General features: G+C 43.7%; 1 protein-coding gene across 1 annotated transcript; it reads left to right on the top strand.

Annotated features, from left to right (window-relative positions):
• Nucleotides 1-26,832, top strand: rmc1 (regulator of MON1-CCZ1). The gene is made up of 21 exons (XM_084475384.1): nt 1-207; nt 2,139-2,215; nt 2,362-2,446; nt 6,343-6,399; nt 6,687-6,773; nt 8,565-8,705; nt 13,676-13,779; nt 13,942-14,031; nt 17,898-18,003; nt 18,208-18,316; nt 18,655-18,699; nt 18,889-18,942; nt 19,716-19,844; nt 20,172-20,278; nt 20,375-20,494; nt 20,609-20,686; nt 20,762-20,866; nt 22,378-22,446; nt 22,642-22,729; nt 23,623-23,760; nt 26,126-26,832. Exons 1-21 carry the CDS (start codon nt 109-111, stop codon nt 26,203-26,205), a joined length of 1,968 nt encoding a protein of 655 aa, XP_084331510.1. The 5' UTR covers nt 1-108; the 3' UTR covers nt 26,206-26,832.
• The last annotated feature ends 373 nt before the right edge of the window (nt 26,833-27,205 follow it).

The raw sequence follows: 27,205 nt of genomic DNA, 5'->3' as shown, positions 1-27,205 counted from the left end.
CGTGCACCCGGAAGACAGTCTGGCACTAGAGCACCAGTGAGCCACTACCTCTTAATACAGATGTTATAACGGTCCTGAAGCAGCACGACGAACACATTGAAGAGGACGATGAGTGAGGAGCATTACCTGGAACTGTGCGAGAGCCCGGTCCAGTTCGAGCATGCGTCCAGCGTCAACAACGTCTTCTTCGACGAAGCAAACAAGCAGGTAGGCTAACGCTGAGCTAGTACTGGTCGGTCAGATACTGTGGACATGATTAATATATCGATCAGATACTTTGGACATGATGAATATATCGATCAGATCCTAGGCTGTGGACAAGATTTAATAAGCTGCGATCCATTTGTATGGTACGCCGGTACGTCCGACCTGCTCTAACGAGAATGCGACGTACTCTCCTGGCTTGCAGCACTTATAGCGTTCCCGTTTCTCATTGGCTAGTCATTGTTGTTGTTAGCTACATTAGCCTCTTTAGCAAACCAGCTCGTAAACAAACAACACAACTTTACATTGTGTTACACGGTCTTGCTGCAATGCCTGCATTGGTGACCGGAATACAGTAGCAATGTAATCAAGTGTGTAAGAGCATTTCAATCGACATTAAAATGACCAACGTGTTTGTATGGTACGCCCGCCCGTACGAGTCGTAAGGTGTAAATCTCCCAGCTTTCTCTCGCACATTTCACGGAGGCACGCCCCCTTGCTGTGCGTGCAATACAATGTAAAGTTGTGTTGTTTGTTTTCGTGTTGGTTTGCTAAAGAGACTAATGTGGCTAGCAATGACTAGCCAACGACAAACTGGAACGCTATAAGTGCTGCAAGCCAGGAAATTACATCATGTTCTCGCTAGAGCAGGTCGGACGTACCGGTGTACCATACAAATGGATCGCAGCATCACTGAACTCAGAATCCGAGTGGGACAGACCAAAAGGGGGCGTTCCTCCGTGAAATGCCGCAAGAAAACTGGGAGATTAATGGTGCTATCCATTTGTTTGGTACGCCCACCATCCCAGTCGGATCTCCAAGCTTTCTTGCGGCATTGATGCATTGTGGCATTGAGGCACGCCTCCTTTTCTTTGGGGATACCAAGCTCCCGCTGGCGATTGTGATGAGTACACCGAGTAGCGATAGATCCCCGTGACGCTCAACGAATGAAGATGGCTGCGCCCGTAGTTAATAAAGTTTGTATGTATGTATGTATTTTCTTTCTCTTTGTTCCACATTGGTGTCTTTAATGTCGATGTACACTGCTCTTACACACTAGATTACATTTATGCTTTAATCCAGTCACCAATGTATGCATTGCACGGTCTTGCTGTGCATGCAATACAATGTAAAGTTTTGTTTTCGAGCTGGTTTGCTAAAGAGCCTAATGTTGCTAACAACAATGACTAGCCTGCTACTACTGCTGCCACCTCCAGGCGTCCATTATTCTCCCACTCGTCACACACAAAGGACTACTGGAACACTTTTAAGGTGGGAAGAGCCAGGACGTTACGTCACATTCTTGTTGAGCAGGACGGCGTACCAGCATAAAAGGCCAAATGGATAGCAGCATTACACCTTATGACTCGTACGGGCGGGCGCACCATAGAAATGGATCGCAGCATGACTTGTTATTGCACTGTACGTTTTTAAAGCTAAGCTAGGCAATTCATTTCGGAAGCATTTTTGCTTTACATCCCGACAACAATCAATAACTCAGTAATTCAGTCATTCAACTTCAATAATTCAGACAAAAAAGTAACAAAAAAGCAGGTATCTGGCTGTCACAGGCTGTAATAAGCCTGTTTGATCAACCGATTCTATGTCTTCCCTCTCTGTCTCCACCTCCCCGGCCCCCTGGTGTCCTCGGAGCAGGACTACAGTCCTCCAGAAGGCTAGGCCCCCTGGTGCCCTCAGGGCAGGACTACAGTCCTCCAGAAGGCTAGGTTGACCTTTTTGCCAAAGCTACCCTGCTAGTTGTGTGTTTTGGTTGACTGGTGACCTGGAGGAAGAATTGGGATGGCGGCCTGGAGGAAGGGTCGAGATTTTCCGGTTAGATGCTTTCAAAATCTAGCCTCCTCTGGCTGGTTTCTCTAGATCTCTACCCTAGCTTAACGCTAATCTCGGTAGGTCCTGTGTGACTGTGTCTCCAGGTGTTTGCAGTGCGTTCTGGTGGTGCCACCGGGGTTGTGGTTAAAGGCCCCGATGACAAGAACTCCATCGCCTTCAGGTACCTTTCCGTGTTCCAATCATGATTGGAACGTGGGCATGGATTACATCCTTCTAACCCTGTATCAATGTGTCTGGTTAATAGGCTGGTTGCTAACTTTCTCTTGCCAAAATGGCAATCACAGTATGTGCTGGTCTCGTCAACAGAATGGAGGACAAAGGGGAGGTCAAGTGCATTAAGTTCTCCATTGGAAATAAAATACTGGCCGTTCAAAGAACCTCCAAATCTGTGGTAAGTAAGTTATGTTGCTATGGTGTAAGACGCTAAGCACTATTTCTAAGTGAGCCAGTGTGTTATTTAGCATTGGAGACCGTTTTCAACACGTTTAATGTGATGTAAATGTCTGTGTTGATAGAATAATGTTAGAAATAAAACTATCCTTGTATCGCAATGAGCACATTACATTTTGAGGGACTACTTTCTCAGTAGCGACGGAATTTCACTTTGGCTTCCGGTGTAGCAACCAATTCATTACCGCAGAACGTAAACAGAGAAGCGTACTCCAGGTAATATCAGCCTATCGCTGCCGTAGCCTGCTTCCAACTACAGGGATTATAAACTAAATGCAATGCGATGAAAGGGTACCGGTAGTTTTATTTCTAACATTATTCTATCAACACAGACATTTACATAGATAGTCTGGCGTTACAATTGGTTTGCCTCGGGTGTACTGTGGAGTGGGTAAAACTGTTTTTATTTGCAGGCTAGCAGATCCCATCGGCTTGCACTAGCCTAGCACCAGCAATCTCTACAACTAGAGGGGTATTCCATCAACCAAGCTAAAGGCAAAGCCGGGCTTATTTCACCTAGCCTCGCTACTTTCAACTAGAGTTGCGTTCCATTAACGTGACGGGAATCTCCGCTAAGTAACCATGGCAACTTATCCGACCAAACTAACCTGGTCGGTAGCAGGTTAACTGTCAGGCTTACTTGAACGGTGTTTCAGAGAAGTCCATCTGTCGGCAACAAGTGTAATATCAAATATCACAAATGATGCAAATAAAATAATCAAATGAATTGCTATTATATTGTTATCGTCGATATTCTCAACATATTTTTATACAAATCTATGTATTCTATCAAATTAGTGAACCAGCAGTTAGGTGAGTGGTCTAGCACTTGCCCTGTGGTACGTGCTACCAGAGTTTGCGTCCTGAGTATGTCATAGAATTCTTGCCGTTGGCTTATTTTTGTAATTCCCTTTGTCAGAGAAAGTAGGCCTAACAATTTACTTTTTATATAATAAATATGTCTTACAATTTCCCTAGCACCAAAATATAACTTGCAGAAACTCATGGTAAACTTAATGTTAATATGAATGTTACTGATAGTGAAGCCTTTGTCACAATGACAAAGACACTGCTGCATGGGAAATAGTCAGCCACATAAATTCCATTCAGGTGAGTTTCTCGGCAGGCAGCCAAGACCACTTCTGTTAAGATAAATACTATGGCCAATCAATTTAGAATATTCAAAGAAATGGTAAATAAATGGCATGAAAAGTAATTTTATTTCTCCAGTAATCCTTCCTAAATTACTAATTGCGTGGGGATTGAACCCTGGATGACCGGGTGCAAGTCCGACACATTTAGGGTGACCAGATGTTGTCCCCTTTGTGTGGGACAGTCATGCATTTCCATTACTCTTTACTAGGGCTTCAAATTAACACGTTCATTTCAATTAATTAATCACAGAAAAAATAACGTGTTAAAAAAAATTAATGCAGATTAATCGCACTTCTATAGTGCCCTCTAGAGTCAAAACAAAGTATTGTATATTTTTTGCATCTTGAGTGCATCTTGAGTGAGATGGAGATTAATTAGGTGCCAAGCAACTAATTAAGGGTGCGAGGCAACCTATTGTAATGTCAATGTTTTTATTTCGCCGCGTTTGCATTACACAGCCTAAACCGCTCGCATGCTTTTTATGAAACTTACTAGACCTGTAGAGGTTGACCCAAGATTAGCAGACAGCAAATATTACACTGATTGGCCCAAAGGTGGCGCTACACCAACTGTCCAAAAAATGCAAACTTTGCACAAGCATATCTCCTAACCGGTTTGACCTACACTCATGAAACTTTGTTAACACATGCATATCCTCATGATGAACAAATACGCCTCAAGAACCTATGACTTCCGGTTTCCAGATTTGCCGCCATTTTGAATTTAGTTAAAAACAGTAAATTGCCTAAGGATCCCAGGTTTTTTGACTTTGACAAAAATCATTTAGCCCATATCATCTATGGACCATTATCCTCAATCTGACATAAAGATTAGTCTGTACAATAAAGATTAAAGCACCCATGAGCCATTGACTTCTAAAAGGGGCGTGGTTTAAAATGATGAAATAGTTAATTGCCCATATCAACATCAAGTTGGACTCCTATGATGTTGACCCCAATACAAAAGTTGTTCAGAATCAAATTCTGAACAAGATAGTCAACAAATTTTTAAATAGGGCGTGGCATCGAAATGGGCGTGACCTGTCACTAAAATCGCCACAGTTCATAGACGCAATGTTTGATTTGAGCGGGACCGACACAGTGGCTGTTGGGGCCCAAAGTTGATTGACAAAACAACATGGCCGCCGGAGGCTAAAAATCGTCAAAGAACCAAGTTGGACTCCTATGATGTTGACTCCAATACAAAAGTTGTTCATAATCAAATTCAAAATGTATGAAACTCGGTAGGCACGTATAACGTGCCAAGATCTACAGAAAAGCGTCTTGGATCCATGCCCCAAAACCCAAAACAAATTTGTGACTGTATGTTGAAGGGCGTGTCCTTGGCGTGCCATCAAAGTTGGCCATTTCGAATTCCGTGGTCTTGTATTTGAACAAACAAACTCCTAGGGAATTCATCAGATCTGCTTCAAAACTGGACAGTACACTTGAATAATGTTGCTGAATGAACGCCTTGCTATTTGTGACTGTACGTTGAAGGGCGTGTCCGTGGCGTGGCGGTTGGCTCAGGCATGGCACCTTAAACACTGTTAACAGCTTTAATTTGATAATTAATTATGCACCGTATGTTAATGAAAGACATGTTTTAAATAAAAGAGACATTGAACTTTAAAGTCTATTATGTCTATTATTCATTGAATCACTCATCTGCCATAATTTATCTGAATTAAATTATTTTGTAATACTTTCTCTGCAAAATGTAAGCATGCGATTAATTTAGATTAATTAATCACAGAGCCTGTAATTAATTTGATTCATTTTTTTTAATCGGTTGACAGCCCTACTTTTTACACGTCCCGCAAATTGAGCATTGTTATTTGCTGTCAGACTCGATTTTTGAAATGCGTGTTTTATAATCTGGCATTTATTTACACGGGACGTGTAAAAAGTAATGGAAATGCGTGACTATCCCGCACAAAGCGGGACATCTGGTCACCCTTGACACGTTACCTCGAGACTATCTCCCTGATTACAAATCCATGTTTCGACATTCACGGTTCTGGGCTGGTTCCATATCTCGTGATAATGAGATAACGATAACGTTAGCCTGGCTCGAACTAACCTGAACAAGGCGCGGCTGAACTGCTTTGATGGAATGGCTTTAGCCTCAAGTGGAAGTTGGAGCTAGTTCTAACTGGGCTTAATCAACTAAGCGCCGCCTTCGTTAGCGACCTTGATTAAATACCCCTTAGAAGGACTGAATGAAACATGTTGAAACGGTCTCCAATGATAAATAACACACTGGCTCACTTGGAAATGGGTCCAATGTCCAAAATTCTGAACTGCTCCTTTAAGATTCATACTTTTTTGTCCAGCACCAAGGGCAGAGCGTTGCTCAGACACTGTCAGCATTGGAAGTTAAATGTGTTGATTTGTTGATGTGTGATCCCTTCTCATTGTTGCTAAAGCTCTGCTTTCATTCGACTAGAAAATATTTTTCTTGTTGAAATATTGTATTTTGTCAAGTATATGGCTTTTAATACACATGCGTTTGAACAACTGCAAATGAAACCAGGCTGCACATTCATAAAGACAAAAAGTGTAAGAAATTAAACATTATTGTATGAATATGTTTTGCAAAGTCAAGATGTGTCTATGGAGCTGCCCAACTCCCTGATAGCCGCTTAGTTTAAAGTCATTGATCGCTGATTTCCCTGTGTAGGACTTCATCAACTTCATCCCAGAATATCCACACACTGAATTCTCTCAGGAATGCAAGGTACTGAAGGAACCTCATTCTTATTGTTTGTGATCAAACCTTTCCTTATTTATATCACCTTTTCCTTTGTTTTAAGCTGTTATTATAATATATAGTGTTTCGTAAAGTGTCTGTTTCTGACATGGGCCCTTTTGATTTTTAAGATATTGTTCACTTCCGTTGGACACTTTGGATTTAGAGTAAATGAAATGTCATGGCCTAGTATTTATAAATATCTCTCACATACTTGTTTTTCAAAGCACATTTAGATTTCTTTCATCTTTCATGTGTTGTTGTTGTACCGGTAGATGAAGAACGCCAGTGTTCTGGGCTTCTGTTGGACCAACTGGAACGAGATCGTCTTCATCACAGACCAGGGCATTGAGCTGTACCAGGTAACACCACATGAAGAGCCTCTAGACTAGGACATTGAGCTGTACCAGGTAACACCTCATGAAGAGCCTCTAGACCAGGACATTGAGCTGTACCAGGTAACACCACATGATGAGCCTTTAGACCAGGGCATTGAGCTGTACCAGGTAACACCTCATGAAGAGCCTCTAGACCAGGACATTGAGCTGTACCAGGTAACACCACATGATGAGCCTTTAGACCAGGGCATTGAGCTGTACCAGATATCACCACATGAAGAGCCTCTCAGAACCACCATTAACACAGAGCAGTGTTAATTTCGTCAGACGAGACGAGACTAAATATGTTCGTCAACAACCTTTTTTTCCATGGCTAAGACGAGACGATGACGAGACTGCACCAATGTCCAAAAACACTGACTAAGACTAAATTAACATGCATTCTTATTGACGACAAAAGACAAGACTAAAATGTTTTGCATAAAATAAAAACTAAGATAAAATCTCTCTCCATTTCCGTCTACAATCGTCTCTACTTTTTCATCATGAGATAGAATATTCAGCTGTTACGCCTTCAAAATATTCCGAATGTGTTCGTGCTGTTGCTGCCAGCTAGAGCACGGAACGGGCCACATTTTTCTGTCCGAGCCCGGCCCGCGTCCGACAGAAGTAAACACACCGCCGGCGAAGCGCAGCGGTGTGCGGGTGGTGTGTGTTGGGCTTAACAGAGCCCGACCTGAGCCCGACAGGCATCAAGATATATATGTCCGAGCCCGACAGTTAAAGTAAATTTTTTCTTTAGTAATGACACGTTTACGTTTGTACCATGAATGCACGCCTTTATTAAACGAATGCAAGGCATTTTGGAATTGTCAACCGATCAGCGCAACAAGCGCGCAATAACTGCGAGCACAATCATAACTTCATAATACTTCCACACAGTAGACTTTCCTTGATTTTCAATTGTTTTAAACTCTCCCGATGCCAATTTCTTCTTAACGTCCTCCATTGCTCACTTGCATTGCATTGTCCCATATAGCCTAGTAGTCACTGCACGTGAGCGTGCTGTGTTTCACGTGTGTGACGCATGTGGAATGTGTGCGATGCACGGCTTGTAGTTAAGAACAAGTTCATCATTTGTGAATGTGTCTCTTAAATCAGAAAAACAGACACAAAGTTGGATTCATCAAAATTCATTCAACAAGTGTATTTTGTCAGGTAATTATGACATTTAACCAATATTTGAGATGTGTGAATCACTAGGCCTATTTGACTGAAATGGTTATCAGAAATAATCGTTATTTAAAAAAAGACAAAAATGTTTTGACTAAAACTTGACTAAGATACCTTGAGTTCTCTTTTGACTAAAACTAGACTAAAATGACGAGACTAGTCGACTAAAACCAACCAAAAAGAGATGTGAATGACTAAAACTAACAAGGACATTTGGCACAAGACTAAGACTAAATTAAAAATAGGTGACAAAATTAACACTGACACAGAGTACACACATCAGAACCAACTTACCTGTGTGTGTGTGTATAGTATCCGTCAATGGCCTAGCTCACTGAATGTATTTGAGTAGATATAGTACATTTATTATGACCATGTGGAAGCCATACACTACACAACATTTCACTGTAGGCTACGTACTGTGAACAACATACCGTACTGCCAAGTCTCTGTCGCCAGTCTCTAGGGCTCACATACTGTACATGTAGTACATATATCAGTAACATCCTTGTTATCGTGATTAACCTAGCATTATCCACCATATTATCTCCCTCTCTCCCTCCCTCCCCCTGCCCCCTGCAGGTGTTCCCAGACAAGCGCACTGTGAAGCTTGTAAAGAGCCAGAGCCTCAGTGTGAACTGGTACCAGTACTGCCCCGAGACGGCCGTGCTGCTGCTTTCCACCTCCGGGCAGGGCAACGTGCTGCAGCCCTTTGTCTTCAGGGTGGGTGGGTCTGTGTGTAGTGGGTGGGGTCTGTGTGTAGTGGGTGGGGTCTGTGTGTAGTGGGTGAGGTCTGTGTGTAGCAGTGGCAGCTGGTGGTTTTTAAAGTGAGGAAGGAAGGACTGTGCGCTTGGTTGCCATTGACCTGTTTGCACTGTTAGTGGCGTATGGTGGCATAAGTATGTGAGACTCAAGTTGTTTCAGGGTGTTTTGGTGAACTACAAAATAGCAGGGAGGGATAATTATGTGAATACAATTGCCACCAGTGGCAGCATTGTACTTTGAAAGCTGGTGGGCAGCATGTCTTGGACTACAAAGGCAGAAGGAAAGGATGCAAAGCCAATTAGTCAAATCAGGCCTACTCTTGATTTGTAAAACTAAATTAAAAAATCTGGGCCTATCATTGGGCCTATTTTTGCCCTCAATGACTGAAGCTATTGGTTGTAATTTGGCTATGTTCATTTTCAGCTACAATTGTTTTAAGAAAAATGACCAAAAGTGATGCCATTTAAAATGCATCATGCTCTGAATCATTCACTAACATCCTTTCCACAATATTAAACAGAACGGTCAGAGTAACAAACAAATAAAAGAACAATTAAAACTGCACGCAGTGATGAACGGGACCTCGCACCCGGCTTGCGGCCGCGTCACGTGCCCTCGTAACATGTGCGCTGACCAATTGTGAAGCAGATGAATTCCCTAGGAGAGGGAGTTTGTTCAAATGCAAGGCGAAAAATACCCAAAATGGCCAACTTTGACGGCACGCCACGGACACACCCTTCTATGTAGCATAATAATAGCACGGCGTTGGTTCAGCACCATTTTTAGACTGTACAGAAACATTTTTAAGCAGATCCGATAAATTCCCTAGGAGGAGTTCGTTCAATTACAAGGCGAAAAAGTGAAAATGAGACCACCGAATTCAAAACGGCCAAATTTGACAGCATGCCACGGACACGCCCTTCAACGTACCGTCACAAATAGCACGGCGTTGGTTCAGCACCATTTTTTGACTGTACTGACCAATTGTGAAGCAGATCCGATAAATTCCCTAGGAGGAGTTTGTTCAAATACAAGGCGAAAAAAGCAAATACAAGACCATGGAATTCAAAATGGCCAACTTTGACGGCACGCCAAGGACACGCCCTTCAACGTACCGTCACAAATAACACGGCGTTGGTTGAGCACCATTTTTTGACTGTCCTGACCAATTTTTAAGCAGATCCGATAAATTCCCTAGGAGGAGTTCGTTCAAATACAAGGCGAAAAAGTGAAAATTGCTGCCGAGAGTGAAAATGAAAAAATGAAAGTAGCCGACTTCCGGTGGGTTTTGGGGCATGGGTCCAAGAGGCTTTTCTGTAGGTATTGGCACGTTGAACGTGCCTACCGAGTTTCATACATATTGGTGAAACGTGGCGCAGGGGCTGCTTTTTAAATATCCTGTAGGGGGCGCTACAAACATGACAAACACGAATTTTGGTATGTGAGCTACAGGCACCAGTCTACACGTGTCCTATGAATTTCATATTCATAACTATTACGGTCTCCGCAGAGTGATTTACCCTCCTCTGGCGGCCATGTTGTTTTGCCAATCGACTTAATTTTATTTGAGCAGTTGGAACTTTGGTCCCCAACGGCCAGGCCAAGTCAGTCCCGCTCAAATCAAACATTGCGTCTTTGAACTGTGGCGATTTTAGTAACAGGCCACGCCCATTTCGATGCCACACCCCATTTGAAAATATGTTGACTTTATCTTGTTCAGAATTTGATTCTGAACAACTTTTGTATTGGGGTCAACATCATAGGAGTCCAACTTCATGTTGATATGAGCAATTAACTATTTGCGTGTTTTAAACCACACCCATTTTAGAACTCAATGGCTCATGGGTGCTTTAAACTTTATTGTACAGACTAATCCTTATGTCAGATTGAAAATAATGGGCCATAGATGATATGTGCCAGAGGAGTCAAAAAATCCTTAGGCAATTTACTGTTTGTAACAAAATTCAAAATGGCGGAAAATCTTGAGGATTTGCATGTGTTACCAAAGTTACATACTCCCAGGCCCCCTCCAGGATCCTTGCAAGAGTGAAGAGCTGATCCACAGTTCCACGTCCAGGGCGGAAACCGCATTGTTCCTCTTCAATCTGAGGTTCGACAATCGGCCGAACCCTCCTTTCCAGCACCTTAGAGTAGACTTTCCCAGGGAGGCTGAGAAGTGTGATACCCCGGTAATTGGCACACACTCTCTGGTCCCCCTTTTTAAACAGGGGAACCACCACCCCGGTTTGCCACTCCTTTGGCACTGTACCAGACTCCCACGCAATGTTGAATAGGCGTGTCAACCAAGACAGCCCCTCAACACCAAGAGCTTTTAGCATTTCTGGCTGGATCTCATCAATCCCTGGGGCTTTGCCACTGCGGAGATGTTTAACTACCTCAGTGACTTCCACCAGGGAAATTGACGACGAAACACCATCAACCTCGAGCTCTGCCTCCATCATAGAGGACGTGTTAGTCGGATTCAGGAGTTCCTCAAAGTGTTCCTTCCAACGTTCGACTACCTCCTCAGTCGAGGTCAACAGAGTCCCACCCTTACTGTACACAGCTTGGATGTTTCCCCGTTTCCCCCTTCTGAGGTGTCGGATGGTCTTCCAGAAACACTTTGGTGTTTCACTTTGATGTCCACATTGTCCAAATCAGATTGATGATTATTTCCATGCTCTCTGGGGCTGTATATATATAAAAACTTTCTGGGCAGAAGTGACCAAAATATTATCCAACATAATGAACTCTGACATCCCGGTATGCCCCATTATCGTACTCCTTGGGGACTTATCTAACCTAGAGGTCAATAAGGCAGCTAAGCCCTTTATTTTAATTGCTCTCACCATAGCAAAAAAATATATTTTAATAAATTGGAAAAACAGAGATAAAATCTCTGTAAATCAATGGCTTACTATTTTAACCAATCACTCAAACTTAGAAAAGCTCACTGCATCCCTGAAAAACAACTTGAAAGCTTATGAAGAATCATGGTCCTTTTTCTTACAATATTTGCAAGATCCCTCAGCTGATGAATGTTGAAACTATTATGTCAGTGCCTAGTAATAGGAATTGTGTACCTATGCTGCTCAATACAGCCAGCCAAGGTGAAGTAGATCTGTGAATAGGTGAACATTGTCATGTCTGTGTTAAGTTTGTGTCATGTTACGTGTTGTCATGTTAACTGTCACTGTGTTATGTGTTGTGCAAAAAAAAAAAAACTAACCTGAGCAAGGCGCGGCTGAACTGTGTTGATGGAACAGCTTAAGCCTCAAGTGGAAGTTGGCACTAGTTCTAACCAGGCTTAATCAACTAAGCGTCGCTTTCGTTAGCGACTTGGAATACCCCTCAGGGCTCCTGCTTATTTGTTCATAGCGCAGCCAGGACTTCTTATTGGTTCATAGCGCAGCCAGGGCTTCAGCCTATTTGTGAATAGACGTTGACGCGATTCAGATCCCTTAGCTAGTCCCACCCACTCAGGGAGAGAGGAGGACTTTCCTCCTCTCTCCCATTGAACCTGATGTTATTCACCGGCCGCCAGTAGTCCCCGAGAAATGAATGGGAGTCAATGGAGGCTGAGGGAGGAATGTCCTCCCTGAAGTAATATTCAATAGGCGATAGGAGGTGCTAATGTCCCTTTACCCAGGGAAACAAACATTACATATACAAAGGCATTAAAGTAGTCATATTTAAGGGCATTAATTCATTACAGTAGTCTGGGCAATCTATACTTTTTATTCTCCTCACTGGAGAAGCCTCCACTGGTGTGTAGTGGGTGGGGTCTAGGTATAGTGGGTGGGGTCTGTGTGTAGTGGGTGGGGTATGTGTGTAGTGGCTGGGGTCTAGGTGTAGTGGGTGGGGTCTGGGTGTAGTGCGTGGAGTATAGCTGTAGTGGGTGGGGTCTGTGTGTAGTGAGTGGGGTCTGGGTGTAATGGGTGGGGTCTTGGTGTAGTGGGTGGGGTCTGGGTGTAGTGTGTGTGGGGTCTCGGTGTAGTTGGCCTTCTGCTGAAATCTTGATGATGATCTCAGTTGGGTTGTAATCAGTAATCAATGTAATCAGGCGGACGGTGTATAGGGGCAATTTGGGCGACGCACTACCAATGGGGAGAAAGAAGGATTTTTTTTTTCTAACCAATTCTATCATAGCAACAATAATTATCAGTGTAGTGTAGTCTAGACATTCAGACACAGATTCGTCAGATTCAAGTCGTGTTTCAAATGGTCCTACCTCTCTGGGGCGATTTCAATCACATCTGCGATCAAATTCAGCCAAATTGGGATTGAATCAACCAAATGTAATAATTAGCAACAATTAACAGGCTTCTACAAAGGGGGGATGTCATACACCCTGGATTTTCAAAAGATTTCTAGCAGGCTGTGAAGAAGCTAACACAGTGTTCTGCTCCCCCTGCCTCCTCTACCACCCTGAACGCCACACGGCCGACAGCACTGCGCGGGTATTTCTATGTACCACTGTGATAACTTCTTTTGTAAGCAAATACTTTCAAGGTCAGTCAATAAAAACTTGACTGTCTTTATATTGTTGCCGGACATATTTTCTCCTGTTGAGCTATTTTACATCTTACAACATTAGATTAATGTAAATAATTAATTGTGGAGTACACCATTTTTGTTTATGGAGTTGCCATCTAGTGTATACAGGAATGATCTCTGTATGATTTAATCATCTAACAACAAATTTATACTGTCTTGCTTAATGCACCTATTGAATGGGTCACCTTAATCATTATCAGAAAAATAGCCCCACCTGAGATTTTTATCAGGAGCCGACACTGGTTGTAGTGTAAATGTTTTTCTTACGGTGGTGTATAGTTTTTATGTTATGTTGTTTACTTTCCGTTAACGGGTCAAGTAATAGAAGTAGAAAGTTATTGTTAAGCAGAATGTTCTTCCCTTGTTCCCAGAATGGGACATTGTCCAAAATGACCAAGTTTGAGATCGAGCTGCCGGTCGTCCCCAAGCCCGCAAAACTCAGTCTGTCGGAGAGAGACATCGCTATGGCAACCATGTGAGTCTAGGATTGTCATTGGGGCAGGGGTGTGGGGATAAATACTTACTCCACCCTCTTTCCTGCTTTTGGAAGTAGCCGTAAAAATGTTTATCATTGTCAATCCTTCAAAAATGACCTAACATAACTGGCTTTCTAAAACCCTCTCTGCCCCTCTCATAGTTATGGTCAGCTCTACGTGATGTACCTCAAGCACCACTCCAGGACTGCCAACAGTCCCAGCGCTGAGGTGGTGCTATACCACCTACCACGGTAACACACACATGCACACACACACACACACACACACACACACACACACACACACACACACACACACACACACACACACACACACACACACACACACACACACACACACACAGTACCTGCCATGTTAATACTGAGATGTTTCTCGAGAAGAGCCATGTTAATACTAAGGTGTTTCTAGAGAAGAGCCATGTTAATACTGAGGTGTGTTTCTAGAGAAGAGCCATGTTAATAGTCAGTGCGTTTACATGACACTCAAGAAAGTCAAATTATTGGGTTAGTCCAACTATTATTAAGATGCATGTATACACCTTAGTCGAGCTAAAATCAAATCGAATTGGGTTTCTCATAGTCGAATTAAGACCCCTAGATTATTCGACTATTAGTCTCATTAAGCGTGCATGTATGGATTGGGATTGGGATTGGATTATGCGTTCTGCGCATGCTCGAGATCGTTTCCGGGGGCCGTGAGCCGGAAGTAGAAGGAGACGATAGTCGTGTTGTTGTCGCCGTCGGAAAACGATAAACGGCCATTTATTTAAAAAGGTGGCGCAGAAGATGGAAGAAGCCGGTGAATGTAATTACCCCCTATAAGAATTGTATCTCTGGCCGCGGGAGCGCATTCAGTAAAGGTGGAAACCAGTGGCGATTTCTCTAAGACTGCAAGGGAAGCTCAGCTTCCCCTAAAATTTCCAAAATTAAATGGTAAAATATATACTGTCTGTCATTGACTAAAAATGCGTTAAAACACGTTGATCTTGAAGACGAGTTCGTTCAGAATCAGCTGCTTATCGCAGGTCGACTGACTCGATTTCCTTCTGATACATTCTCGTAGCGTCACAGTGCATTTGCCTTGCCTTGAAGCTCAGCGTCCATCCACTTCAATGGGGCTGCATAGAACAGCTTCTTTTAGTGCGTTGAAAGTCGACGGTCATTGGATAATGCTGCGATTATGTCCCTCCCACGGACGCTCAGCGTCTCTGGGGGTGAATGGAGGAGTGGGCTGGCCTGGACGCTGGGCTTCTGCGTGATGATTGGAGGGTTTGCGAAAGACTGAGTTGCCGTTTGAGTGACAGCGATTTTGAACGATAAAACGTTGCAAGAGCTCTCTTTAGTCTTCAGTCCCATCGCGGATTTTGCAAGCGAGTCGAAAGACAAACTGCAACCAATGTCTTGATATTTGCTTGGCGAAATTGCTAGACAATTTTCATTGTACATTTCGTACACTACACTCAATTCCTTGTTTCAGTTTAACATAATTCCCACATTTCCTTCTTCAAGTTTCATATTATTTTGGTAGTTGGCCATCACTTTGATTCAGGGAACCTGAGTTCTGCAGTCGGTTGCACCAGCAGAACGTAAAGCCGATCATAAGTTCAGGTGTAAAGCTCGACTTAACCCTACGCTCGACGTAGCTAGTTTCAAACTAAAGGTGTTCTAAATTTTGGTTGCACCACCATAACTTAAGTTCTAACGTTACTAGTAGTGCGTAAATTGTACCAGTGTCGCATTTAATGACGTTTAGATCATTTCAAGCCAATCGTTGACAGCAAACAATGTAAACAGGAAGTAGCTGCTACCAGCAAGTTTCCACCTTATCCGAGTGAAGACGCGTTAGCACCCATATGAGAGGGTAAACAAAACAGTTCAAGTTCATTTATTCTCTAAAATTGACTTGGGCGTGAGGTTGAGCTATTTGATGGCGGATTTTTATAATAAATTGCAGCTCATTGCTGCTTTGTATGCTATTCGTTGTGTGAGAGTTTTTATAGAGTTAGCCTCTACCTGGCTATGCATTGTATGGAATAGCTCTAGAATATTGGTTTGTACGTGGGCCGAAACCGAAATCGCGCATATAGATCTACATCATCATACTGATGAAATGGATCGATACAGTCACGGACAATCCGTTCCCGACGCAAACCGCGTTGAACATCCTCTTCCCATTGCTCAAAACGAATAGCCATCTTTGGTATTTAAATCGTTTAACGTTTACCGGTCTTTATCGTTGGAATGGAACTTACACCAGCTAGAGGGGAGGTGTAAAATATAAGTTATAACTTAGCGTTATGTTGAAACTATCTGCTTGGTGCAACTGCTATTTTTTAGTAGAGTGTAAAGTGGAACGTTTGGGAAATTTACGTTCACCGTTTACGTTCAAGTCCTGTATTCAGATCAGGATTTGCAGGGTGGCAGGGGAAAGCTGTGTGATTTCTTGGTGTTCCTTAAAGACATGGAGTTGACAGTGCAATGCCTCAGCTTTACAAACTGTTCTCATTAGTGGCAACAATTGGAGCTACATCTGCAGGTGTAGAAAGGAGTTTCTGTTTAAAGCGGCTCAAGTCCTACACCCATAACACAATGGGCTATGGCCGTTTAAGCAGCCTAGCTCTGCTGGCCATTGAGAGGACACTTGTCAAGTCACTGGAAAATACAGCTAGTTGGTATGACAGGGCCACAGAGCATTTCCTTGAAAAGGAACAGAGAGCAGAATTTACATATACATAAATTGACAATTTATATGATGTAGGCCGAAAATGAGCTTCCCCTCTTTGAAAGACCAGCAGCCGCCACTGGTGGAAGCACACAGACACTACGCTTCAATTTCACCCAAGGCTGAATTAAAAGTATATGTTTTCTTAAATGTGGGTCATCAACGAGGTTGTAAAGTAGTAACTCGGTCGCATCTGTCAAAATAAATGTTTTTTTCTTGTGACGTGTTTACGATCTTTATTCATTCATTGCGCCGCGGCCAAACTGATGGGGATATTCTCTGATATTATGGATCTTAAAGACTGTGTCGGGTTCTCAGACTCTCTGATACTTCCACAACAAGTAAAGACTTATAGTGGGGGTTATCTTGCCCATGGGGGAGAAGGAATTGGGGGAATGCTGTATACGGACGGGTGGTGGAGGGACTGCTCCGGCGGAGCAAGATCTTTTCAGTAGACAGCTGTCAGTTCACTTCGGGTCCATATAATTTCTCCGACGCTCTTGGTCAGACTCCTCTGCGGACTCCTCCTATGTGGACTCCTCCGCCGGCAGAGCCAGCTCCTCCGGCTGGACTCCTCCCGATGCTCCGCCGCCTGAGGAGTCCGCATACGACCGAGAGGTCGGAACAATGGAGCGTCTGAGAAATTATATGGACCCAAAGTGAACTGACAGCTGTCTACTGAAAACATCGCTTTCTCCTCCCTGTCGTGTTTCAATCTGGACTTCAGAGAGTCAAAGCCAAAGTTCCTTTCCCCCAATTCCTTCTCCCCCATGGCCGAGATAACCCCAACTACGAGTTGGGGTTTTCTTTTCGGGAAGGACTTTTCGGGGACTTTTCGGGAAGGACACGTAGAGAGGCTTCTTTCTTGCTAGATACTTGGTCGGAAACATGCCGTTAAACTGCACTTGTACTTACAGCTTTTGAACCAGAGAGCACTGAGTATCACTTTATGTTCAATAAACAGACAAAAGGTCAACTTGAATGAGTCTCATTGAGTGACACACATGCTATGCTTGGGTTGTAATACAGCGGGATCCCCCCCACCATCTCATGCTTTAGGTCTTAAATTTCATTCAAGGTGGTATTAAAAAAGGTCTTAAAAAGTCTTAAATTTGACTTGCTGAAACCTGCAGATACCCTGCTCTATTACCACTAGTTGAAATGGGTACAGCGCCACCTACCGTACCGGGGCATGACATGCTTCAGCCAATGAATCGATTTACTAAACCGCCATGTATAACCAGACAATTGCAGTTGTCCAATTGTGGAGCATAGTCGAACTACGGCTTTAATCGGATTAAGCTGTGCATGTAAACGTACTGACTGAGGTGTGTTTCTAGAGAAGAGCCATGTTAATACTGAGGTGTGTTTCCAGAGAAGGGCCGTGTAAGAAGAGCCATGTGTTGAAGCTCAACACCACTGGGAAGTTTGCTCTGAATATCGTGGACAACTTGGTGGTCGTGCACCACCAGAGCACACAGGTCAGTTGGGTGTGGGTGTGGGTGTGGGTGGAGATGGATGTGAGCCTTTCTGTATTCTGTATTGTGTGTGTGTGTGTGTGTGTGTGTGTGTGTGTGTGTGTGTGTGTGTGTGTGTGTGTGTGTGTGTGTGTGTGTGTGTGTGTGTGTGTGTGTGTGTGTGTGTGTGTGTGTGTGTGTGTGTGTGTGTGTGTGTGTGTGTTCTAGACCTCTTTAATCTACGACATCCACCTGAGAGAGCCGGACTGTGCCCTCAACACACACCAACCTGTCCTTCCTGCCCGGTCCATACACCCCTACCGGATACCACTGACAGGTACACAGACAGACAACATCTTCTTCTCTCATTTTATTCTTTCTCTCGTGGGACAAATGTGTGTATTTCAAAATGTATTCAAACTGAGCTTCTTATCTTTCTTTCATTCTTTCAATTCAAACAAGATTTATTGGCATGGAAAATGAACATTTACATTGGCAAATTAGTTAAAAAAAGTTAATAAAAAGTAATACAACAATTTTGAAAACCAAGTGAAATAGTGATTTTCTCTCTCTCTCTCTCTCTCTCTCTCTCTCTCTCTCTCTCTCTCTCTCTCTCTCTCTCTCTCTCTCTCTCTCTCTCTCTCTCTCTCTCTCTCTCTCTCTCTCTCCTCCCAGGTCCAGTGGTAGTTCCCTCTCAGCCTCCGGTCCCTTGCCAGCTCTGTATCCTTCACCAGCCCTACACCGTGTGCACTAATCCATGGTTGTCCACAATATGCAGCGTCTGGATACGGCTGGATGTTTTTTCAATGTACTAGAAATAGTATGTTCTTGAAGTATGCGCATTATACACTACACTGTTGTCATATTGCCAACCGGTGTCGTCATGACAACCTTCACCGGCTGTCCCAGACTCTTCCTCCTGGAGTGTGTTTCAACCAGACATCATCATCAGTGCCAGTGAAGGTGAATGTGATGAGCACAATACACACTCTATTCCATGGAGACACACAACACACACACACACACACACACACACACACACACACACACACACACACACACACACACACACACACACACACTATAAAACAGAGACACACACTCCAAACAGACACACACTATAACTAAAGGCATTTTTACACTGTCAAGCCAGTTCGGTCGTGGCTTGGCACGCCCGGCAATTTCACCATCTTGTCTGTGCGAAACCGAGGAGGTATAATCCCTTGTCTTCACGGAGCGGGCTTTCTTGGTTCACTGGAGAAGGCGGGACTACGCATGGAGAATAGACCTCTTTAGAATAATTTTCATACTATGCTTTTATTTGTTTATGAATGAAGACACCCGCATGCAAGAATGAGTTCACATCTGCGCCAACATATTATTTATTTTATTTTGCTGACCCAACAAAAGCCTTGTAAGGAACGTTCCTCTGCGTCTTTGTTGTAGATCACACCATCTTTCAAAGTCTTCGTTAAATGCAACTGCATCACCTTCTCTCAAATGATCAGCAGCTTGCGGATTTCCCCGTCCCTCCAGTTAGAACTGTTCATGTTGATATAGCTGTGTGTTTGTAGGCTACCTGTGGTACCTGCAGGTGAAGCAGCCTCTCTCTCTCTGTGTGTGTGTGTGTGTGTGTGTGTGTGTGTGTGTGTGTGTGTGTGTGTGTGTGTGTGTGTGTGTGTGTGTGTGTGTGTGTGTGTGTGTGTGTGTGTGTGTGTGTGTGTGTGTGTGTGTAGGCTACCTGTGGTACCTGCAGGTGAAGCTGCCCCCCACAGTCAACCTGCAGCAGGACAAAGGCAAGCTCATGGACTTCCTGCTGCGCCGCCGAGACTGCAAAATGGTCATCCTCTCTGTCTGCTCCCAGAGTACGTCTCTCTGTTCACCCTTCTGTCTTTCTCTTAGTCTTCCTTTGTCACCAGTCTGCTTGTGTTTATGCTATCTTCTACTATCAGGGAGTACTGCTCCGTACCACGTCCTCAATGATCCAACTTTCCTCACATTGTTTTTGTGGAAACAGAGTTTTATCTCTCATGTTATGTTCCCCTGCCTCTTACATTATAAATCCTGACCACCTCAGCAAACTTATCTTCCGTTAAAGTGTGTGTGTGTGTGTGTGTGTGTGTGTGTGTGTGTGTGTGTGTGTGTGTGTGTGTGTGTGTGTGTGTGTGTGTGTGTGTGTGTGTGTGTGTCAGTCCTGGATGGAGGAGAAAGAGGCAGTCTCCCTGTTGTGGCCACGGTCTTTGACAAGCTCAACCAGGTGTACAAGGAGTACCTGGAGGTAGAGCAGATGTACACGCTGGTGAGTGAGGCCTCCATCAGGACTAGGAACGATACGCTGTGTGTGAAGACCCCTTCTCCATTGGTTTACATTGCGCTACACTGATGTGTGTCCCAGGCCATGGAGTCTGGGCCGAGTCGGAACAGCGCCGCCCAGAAGAGACCTGTTAGAACCCAGGCGGTCATCGATCAGTCAGACATGTACACACACGTCCTGTCGTCGTTCACAGAGAGAAAGGTACGCACGCACGCACGTGCGTCCATGTCCGTATCCTGTCGGCATTCACAGAGAGAAAGGTACACACGCATTAATCCCAATAAAAAGATCCCTCTCTCTGCGTGTTGTTTGCAGGGCGTTTGCCATAGGTTCATAATTGCGGTTCTGATGGAGTACATCCGATCCCTGAACCAGTCCCAGATCACCGTGCAGGTACCTCATCATGTCATACTTAAGTGTGTCCTGCGGCCACTTGATGTGTTTATAAAAACGAGGTGTTTCCTGTAGCACTACCTGTATGAGCTGGTGATCAAGACGTTGGTTCAACACAACCGCTTCTACATGCTGCATCAGTTCCTCCAGTACCACGTCCTCAGCGACTCCAAACCACTGGTGAGTCCAGCAAGTGGGGGTCGGCTTGGAAATTGTATCTCAAACTTCTCAAAACTTCCGCTAAACGGTCCTAAAAGCAGTCTGAAACTTGTTCTTTACTGGTCTAAAACCAGTTTCCTGGAGGACTGGGATGACATTGCAGGCACCTGGGGATTTCCACTGTTCCAACATGCTGCTCCGTTCAGGAACGTTCCCTTCTTGTGGCCGTTCACACAGCTCAGCGATTAGGGAACATCAGCCGTATGCTCCAGCATCACTTAAAGCATTGGCTTTCCACCAGTCCAGGGGACTGGTGGAAAGCCAATGCAAACGCACACATACACCACACACACACACACACACACACACACACACACACACACACACACACACACACACACACACACACACACTATCTGACGCAGACATTTCAAGCCAAAGGCAGCGCCGGACACTGCATATGCACACACATGCACGTGAAGACACACACGCACGTGGAAAGATAACGGCAAGATCGATCCCACATCCCGCAATGTCTTGTGATATTGATATCCCCCCTCCCCCTTTTAACGGCCCCGCCGTCGTCAAACTCTCCCAGGTAAGACGTTCTGCTATACTGTAGACTGTAGAAATTGCGATAAAAGAAGTGAGGAGACAATTTCTCACGTCGACAACGCAACGGCAGGTCGTTCATTTTATCATATAAAAACTCTTAGATTCAAACATCGCGCAAACTGGCATATCAACACACATGTCACGTGATCTTAAAGAGACAGCGTCCCTATAACACAGAATGAAAACATGTCAATAACACATTATGGTGAATTATGTCTATAGATTCCACCACAAGACTACAATTTGTTGCTAAAATGTAATATTGCTCTCCTCCTTGAGCCTCCCTAAATGTCTTTACACTTTGTTGCTCAAACTTAATATTACTCTCTTCCTTGAGCCAAAATGTCTTGCGATATTGATATCCCCCCTCCCCCCTGCCGACCGTTTCAGTTTTATTTTATGTTTTGTGTGTATGCTATGTGTGACTGTAGGTTACTGCTGCCTGTCTTGGCCAGGTCACTTGAAGAGATGTTTAATCTCAATGATGTATTCTTCTGCTAAAAAAAAAAATTAAATAAACATCTTAAACTCTCATGTCAGGTAGCCAATGTACAATCCGCAATCTGCAAGAAAACGGCTTATAAGTATAAAATGATTATGCTTGCTTCATAACGTAAGGAGAAAATTATTATGCTTGCTTTATTACGTAATAGGTGAACAAAAACGTTATACGTTGTAACATTATAGGCAAAATGTTATTATATTATGCGCTCAGAAATTTGTTACATTATCGACTATCAACAAGGAGTCTGATTCTTTATTGATCGAAATACAGTGGGAATCGACTTCCCAAAAGTGGCTCTAGAATCTGTACCCGAAGAAGGTTGAGTCCAACTGTAAAAAGAGTTGAACCCAGGCCTGACGTGGTTTGAGTGGTGAAATATTAAAATCTGTTGTATCCACTGCTTTTATCGTAGGCGTGTTTACTTCTGTCGTTGGAGAGTACCTACCCCCCCGCCCACCAGCTCTCCCTGGACATGCTGAAGGTACACTCACATCGCCATAGTAACTTTGTTCTACCAGACACCTCTACTTTCATCTGAAGTGTGGGATGTGCTTTTGTGCATTGCATATCGTGTGTGTGTGTGTGTGTGTGTGTGTGTGTGTGTGTGTGTGTGTGTGTGTGTGTGTGTGTGTGTGTGTGTGTGTGTGTGTGTGTGTGTGTGTGTGTGTGTGTGTAGCGGTTGTCCACAGCTAACGATGAGATCGTGGAGGTGCTGTTGTCTAAGCAGCAGGTGCTGGGAGCCCTGAGGTTCATCCGCAGTGTGGGTCAGTCTCTCCCTAAAGCTCCTCTCAGGATACCTTATGTACCACAGCGTGGGTCAGTCTCTACCTAAAGCTCCTCTCAGGATATACCTTATTGACCACAGCATTGTTCATTACATTGGGATTGGTCAATAACGTGTCATGCCTTAATGACAAATAACGGGACACCTCTGCCTTTTAACACCGAAACGATGCACTACAAATCCCAACATCAAATTCAGCTATCGACCAGAAGTTTGCTTGACTATATCCTTTCCATGAGAATATTGAAATATCAGCTATTAGGTTGATAACAATCCAAAAACGTTAGAGATTAAAGTAACCTATATCTAATGATTGTTGGAAGCTGTGGTATAAGTGGAATGAACCACCGTTCTTATTAAAGAACGTACTTTCTTTGGCGGTGAAAGCTATTTTTGCTTCAGGGGCATTGCCACCATGTCCTAAATCATTTTTCTATAATGGGACTAGAGCTGATCATGCTGGAGTTTAGGGCTGATGCCCATACATATCTACATATATACAGTATATCTATATCTATATTAGTGGTATCCTGGGGTTGGGGCCGCTCCTTGGGAGCTGCTGCTCACCCTCCATCAATGCTTCGGGCCACAGCAACGTAACATCAATGAACTTTAGGGCATAGGAGCTTAGAACCGTCACACAGAACATGATGTCAAACTTTGAGTTTACGTGGATTTACGTCTTTTAAGCACCACAGTTCTCATATCGGCAAACCTTTACGCCCATCCGATACATCTGACGGGACTCCTGTTCCTGGTTCATAACTTCTTTACTACTTGTTGTTTACATGCCTGTTTTGTTTACGTGCTTGTTTTGTTTACGTGGTTGTTTTCCCGGCACCTTGTTTGAATCCAAACTGACCGTCTCCACAGGTAGTCATGACAACGTGTCGGCCAGGAAGTTCCTGGACGCGGCACAGCAGACCAGCGACCAGATGCTGTTCTACACCGTCTTCAGGTCCTTCCAGCAGAGAAACCAGCGGCTCAGAGGGAACCCCGCCTTCAACCCCGGTGAAACGCCTACACCTTCATAAACACTGATCTACACACACCAAAACATACACTGACTTACACACACACACACACACACACACACACACACACACGCACACACACACACTGAACTACACACACACACACACACACACACACACACTAATACCACATACACACTGACCTATACACACTAATACCACATATACACTGACCTACACAAACACACCAATACCACATACAGGCTGGCATACATGCACACTCATACTTGTACAGTGTCTCCTCTGAATGTAGTGTAGTGGTCTAAAGCCCAATTCAGACCAAAGATTTGCTACGCAACTCCTTGCAACTCGCAACTCCTTGCGACTCCTTGCGAGGAGACGGGCTGAGACGTTCTAAAAACCGGGCAGTTCACACTGCTGCACCGGGCGGCGACGGTAGGTGGTCTCCCTAGCAACTGTGAACACTCTGGCACAGCTGAGAGCCGCATCAGCATCACTTGCATCCTGCTAAAAAGTAGCCTAACTTAGGTTTGCGTTTACTTTTATTTTTATTTTGGTTGAGAGTAGGCTAGAGTTGCTGTGTTTCGTCATTCTCCACTACTTCTGCATTGTAGTAATTCGCTGGAGCTTAGTTTGTTTAGATCCCGCTAGTTGGATACATTGCACTCTTTCGTAGTGGCGACTTCTCTACTGTAAGGGAAGCTCGGCTTCACCTAAAATTAAAAAAATGAAATGGTCAGATATATACTGTTGTATTAACATTTCATTGATTAAAAATGCATTAGAACACGTCCATCTCGAAGATGAGTTCGTTCAGAATCAGCTGCTTATCGCAGGTCGACTGACTCGATTTCCTTCTCATACATTCCCGTAGCTTCACAGTGCATTTGCCTGTTGAAGCTCAGCGTCCATCCACTTCAATGGGGCTGTTTAGAACAGCTTTTTTCAGTGCGTCGAAAGTCGACGGTCATTGGATAAACCTGCGACTATGTCTCTCCCACGGACGCTCAGCGTCTCTCGGGGTGAATGGGGTAGTGGGCTGGCCTGAACGCTGGGCTTCCCTTCTTTGAGAGACCAGCAGCCGCCTCAGTAGGTACGTCGTTCGTTGGTAGGGCTGAAGCGCTCGTAGAACCGTCTTAGCTCTGCCGTAGTGATGTTACAGCTCCTGCAGTCTCCGCTACTGTACAGTAACCCCCTTAGGAATCCCCGTTGTGCATGTTCATTCCAAGTTCGCATCCGTAGCCAACTGAGGCCAAATTAAACAGCATGTTTGAATTAAAGATATTGTCTCGGCTGTTCTTTATTTTGGGCTGTGGGTACAGCTGGCAAGGTCAGCTCGACTCTCGATAATTTAAAAAACTTGCAACTTCAAAAAAATATTTTATTTATTTTACAATTCAAAAATTAACAAAACTGTCTTCTAAATTAAGGAAATGATACTGGGAAACGAATAAACCATTACAAGCAACGAGTGAACTTAATAAGCGATCAAAATACTTCAATACTTCAACCACCGCCTCTTCCCCTTGACATTTAGTTTTCACTTGACGAAGGCGACCGATGTAATTAAGGCAACCTGGTCTCACAGGAATCCGTGAAATGAGTTGGTCTACGTCCCGTATAGTAGCCTATATTTTTTAATTTAACGTCTTTAATGGTAAGAGACCGCACAAGATGGATAATGAGCGTTGTTTAAGATGAAATTACAATGCCACAATGACACCTTCAGATATGAGAGACCCCCATAGTTTTTTGACATTATTGCCTTTTTGGGAGCTCGGTTCCCTCTGGCTCCCACGTAATTCGAACACTGATTTATACATTTGCAGGGCATGTAAAATAAGTGCGGTGTCGGAATGGGGGCATGTCGGACTGGCAGCATGTAACCATAACAACGGCTAACGTGTAACGGTAACGATGGTCCCGTTAAAATAATGTTAATCAGCTCAAGCCTAACATTATCTACAATCGTTGTTCTGGAACCAAAGATAATACCGTTAGCATCTACAACTTGTAGGCCTATTTAATAAGCCTAAATTGTTCTGTGCTGTGTCCTGATTGGCTTAAGAGAAATAGCCACATTGTTGCGTTCTAAAACTGGACCTGGCGATTTGACATGTTCAATCTTTGGCGACTCCTTGCAACGGCATCAGCCACCTTGCGACGAGCAGTTCACACTGCTGCAACTTTTCCCCTGCGACGTTCCAAAACAGTCTTGTTGCAAGTCGTTGCATCGCAAATCTTTGGTCTGAACTGGGCTTAACGTGTGTGTGTGTGTGTGTGTGTGTGTGTGTGTGTGTGTGTGTGTGTGTGTGTGTGTGTGTGTGTGTGTGTGTGTGTGTGTGTGTGTGTGTGTGTGTGTGTGTGTGTGTGTGTCCTAGGAGAGCACTGTGAGGAACACGTGGTCCACTTCAAGCAGCTGTTTGGAGAGCAATCGCTGATGAAAGCTGCTACTGTTTGAATGAGAGGAGATGCGCACTACAGACTGTACTAGACCATGATGTAGTGTGGAGCACATCTCATATCAGACTTTGTCGACAAGAGATTAAATGATCTGGATTCAACTGGACTGGATTCAACACATGCGTTGTCTCTCTACGATGACTCTGTTTCACCTGATCTTTGTTGGAACACCTTGATATAATGATATCAAGAAATTAAAATGATAAAAGTGTCACAGGAATCTGAAATCTGTCTGTTCCGTAGAAACCATAGAAACACCAAACCAATTCGTACAATTCTGTTTCTTTCGCTGTTGGTGATGGACAACAGGATTTAAAAACATAAATAACATATCACAACAAAGTATCCATGACACACCTAACAAATATCTTGTCCAAATGTATATTAATATCTCAAGGTCTGCTTATAAACTCTGTCTTTGAAATACTGCTTGGCTCCGTTGCCCGAATGTAAAATACACCTTTAGATACTCTTTAGATAAAAGAGTAAAAGTCAAAGAGTAAGATTTCACATTTAATGCTATAGGAATGTCGCTTGTATTGTAGTTTTACACTTATTTCAACGTTATAACTTTAGAGTTAGGTGATGGGGACCCAGTGACTATACATGTTGCTTATTTGGGTAGGAGATATGGAATAGAGGTAAAAGTTTCCAAAATTACTATTAATTAATGCTAGGATTAGCTTAGCTAATATCACTTTATAACACACATACTAGCGAACTTTAGCTTAATCTAAAGCTACAGGCAACCAAATCATTCGGAACATGCCTCGTTCTTCTGACCGTAAAGATCTCAAACCTTAATCAAGAAGGTTTTAATTCTGCTCTCTCTCCATTGAGTCCAGACTCCTCTGGTTTTCAATTCACAACGTTTATCACATTTTCCTGTGTTTGGTGTTAAATCGAGAAAACTGAAAATGCTTTATTTTCTATATGTTTCTGGCTTTTGCCAAGATAATTATAAAATAATTATTTAGCACACACAAACACACACACTC

The sequence above is a fragment of the Micromesistius poutassou genome (genome assembly GCF_964030765.1).
Source record: "Micromesistius poutassou genome assembly, chromosome: 11".
Taxonomy (NCBI): Eukaryota; Metazoa; Chordata; class Actinopteri; order Gadiformes; family Gadidae; genus Micromesistius; species Micromesistius poutassou.
The sequence above is the reverse complement of the archived record's forward strand: the minus strand, read 5'-3'. Positions and strand labels throughout refer to the sequence as shown.

Bases quoted from the DNA above. Each gene is read 5' to 3' on its own strand.
- rmc1 (XM_084475384.1), top strand. From the start codon at position 109: ATGAGTGAGGAGCATTACCTGGAACTGTGCGAGAGCCCGGTCCAGTTC. The intron at 18,700-18,888 runs GTATCCTTCACC...CGGCTGTCCCAG, and splicing joins TCCGGTCCCTTGCCAGCTCT to ACTCTTCCTCCTGGAGTGTG. The intron at 22,730-23,622 runs GTCAGTCTCTCC...CCGTCTCCACAG, and splicing joins GAGGTTCATCCGCAGTGTGG to GTAGTCATGACAACGTGTCG.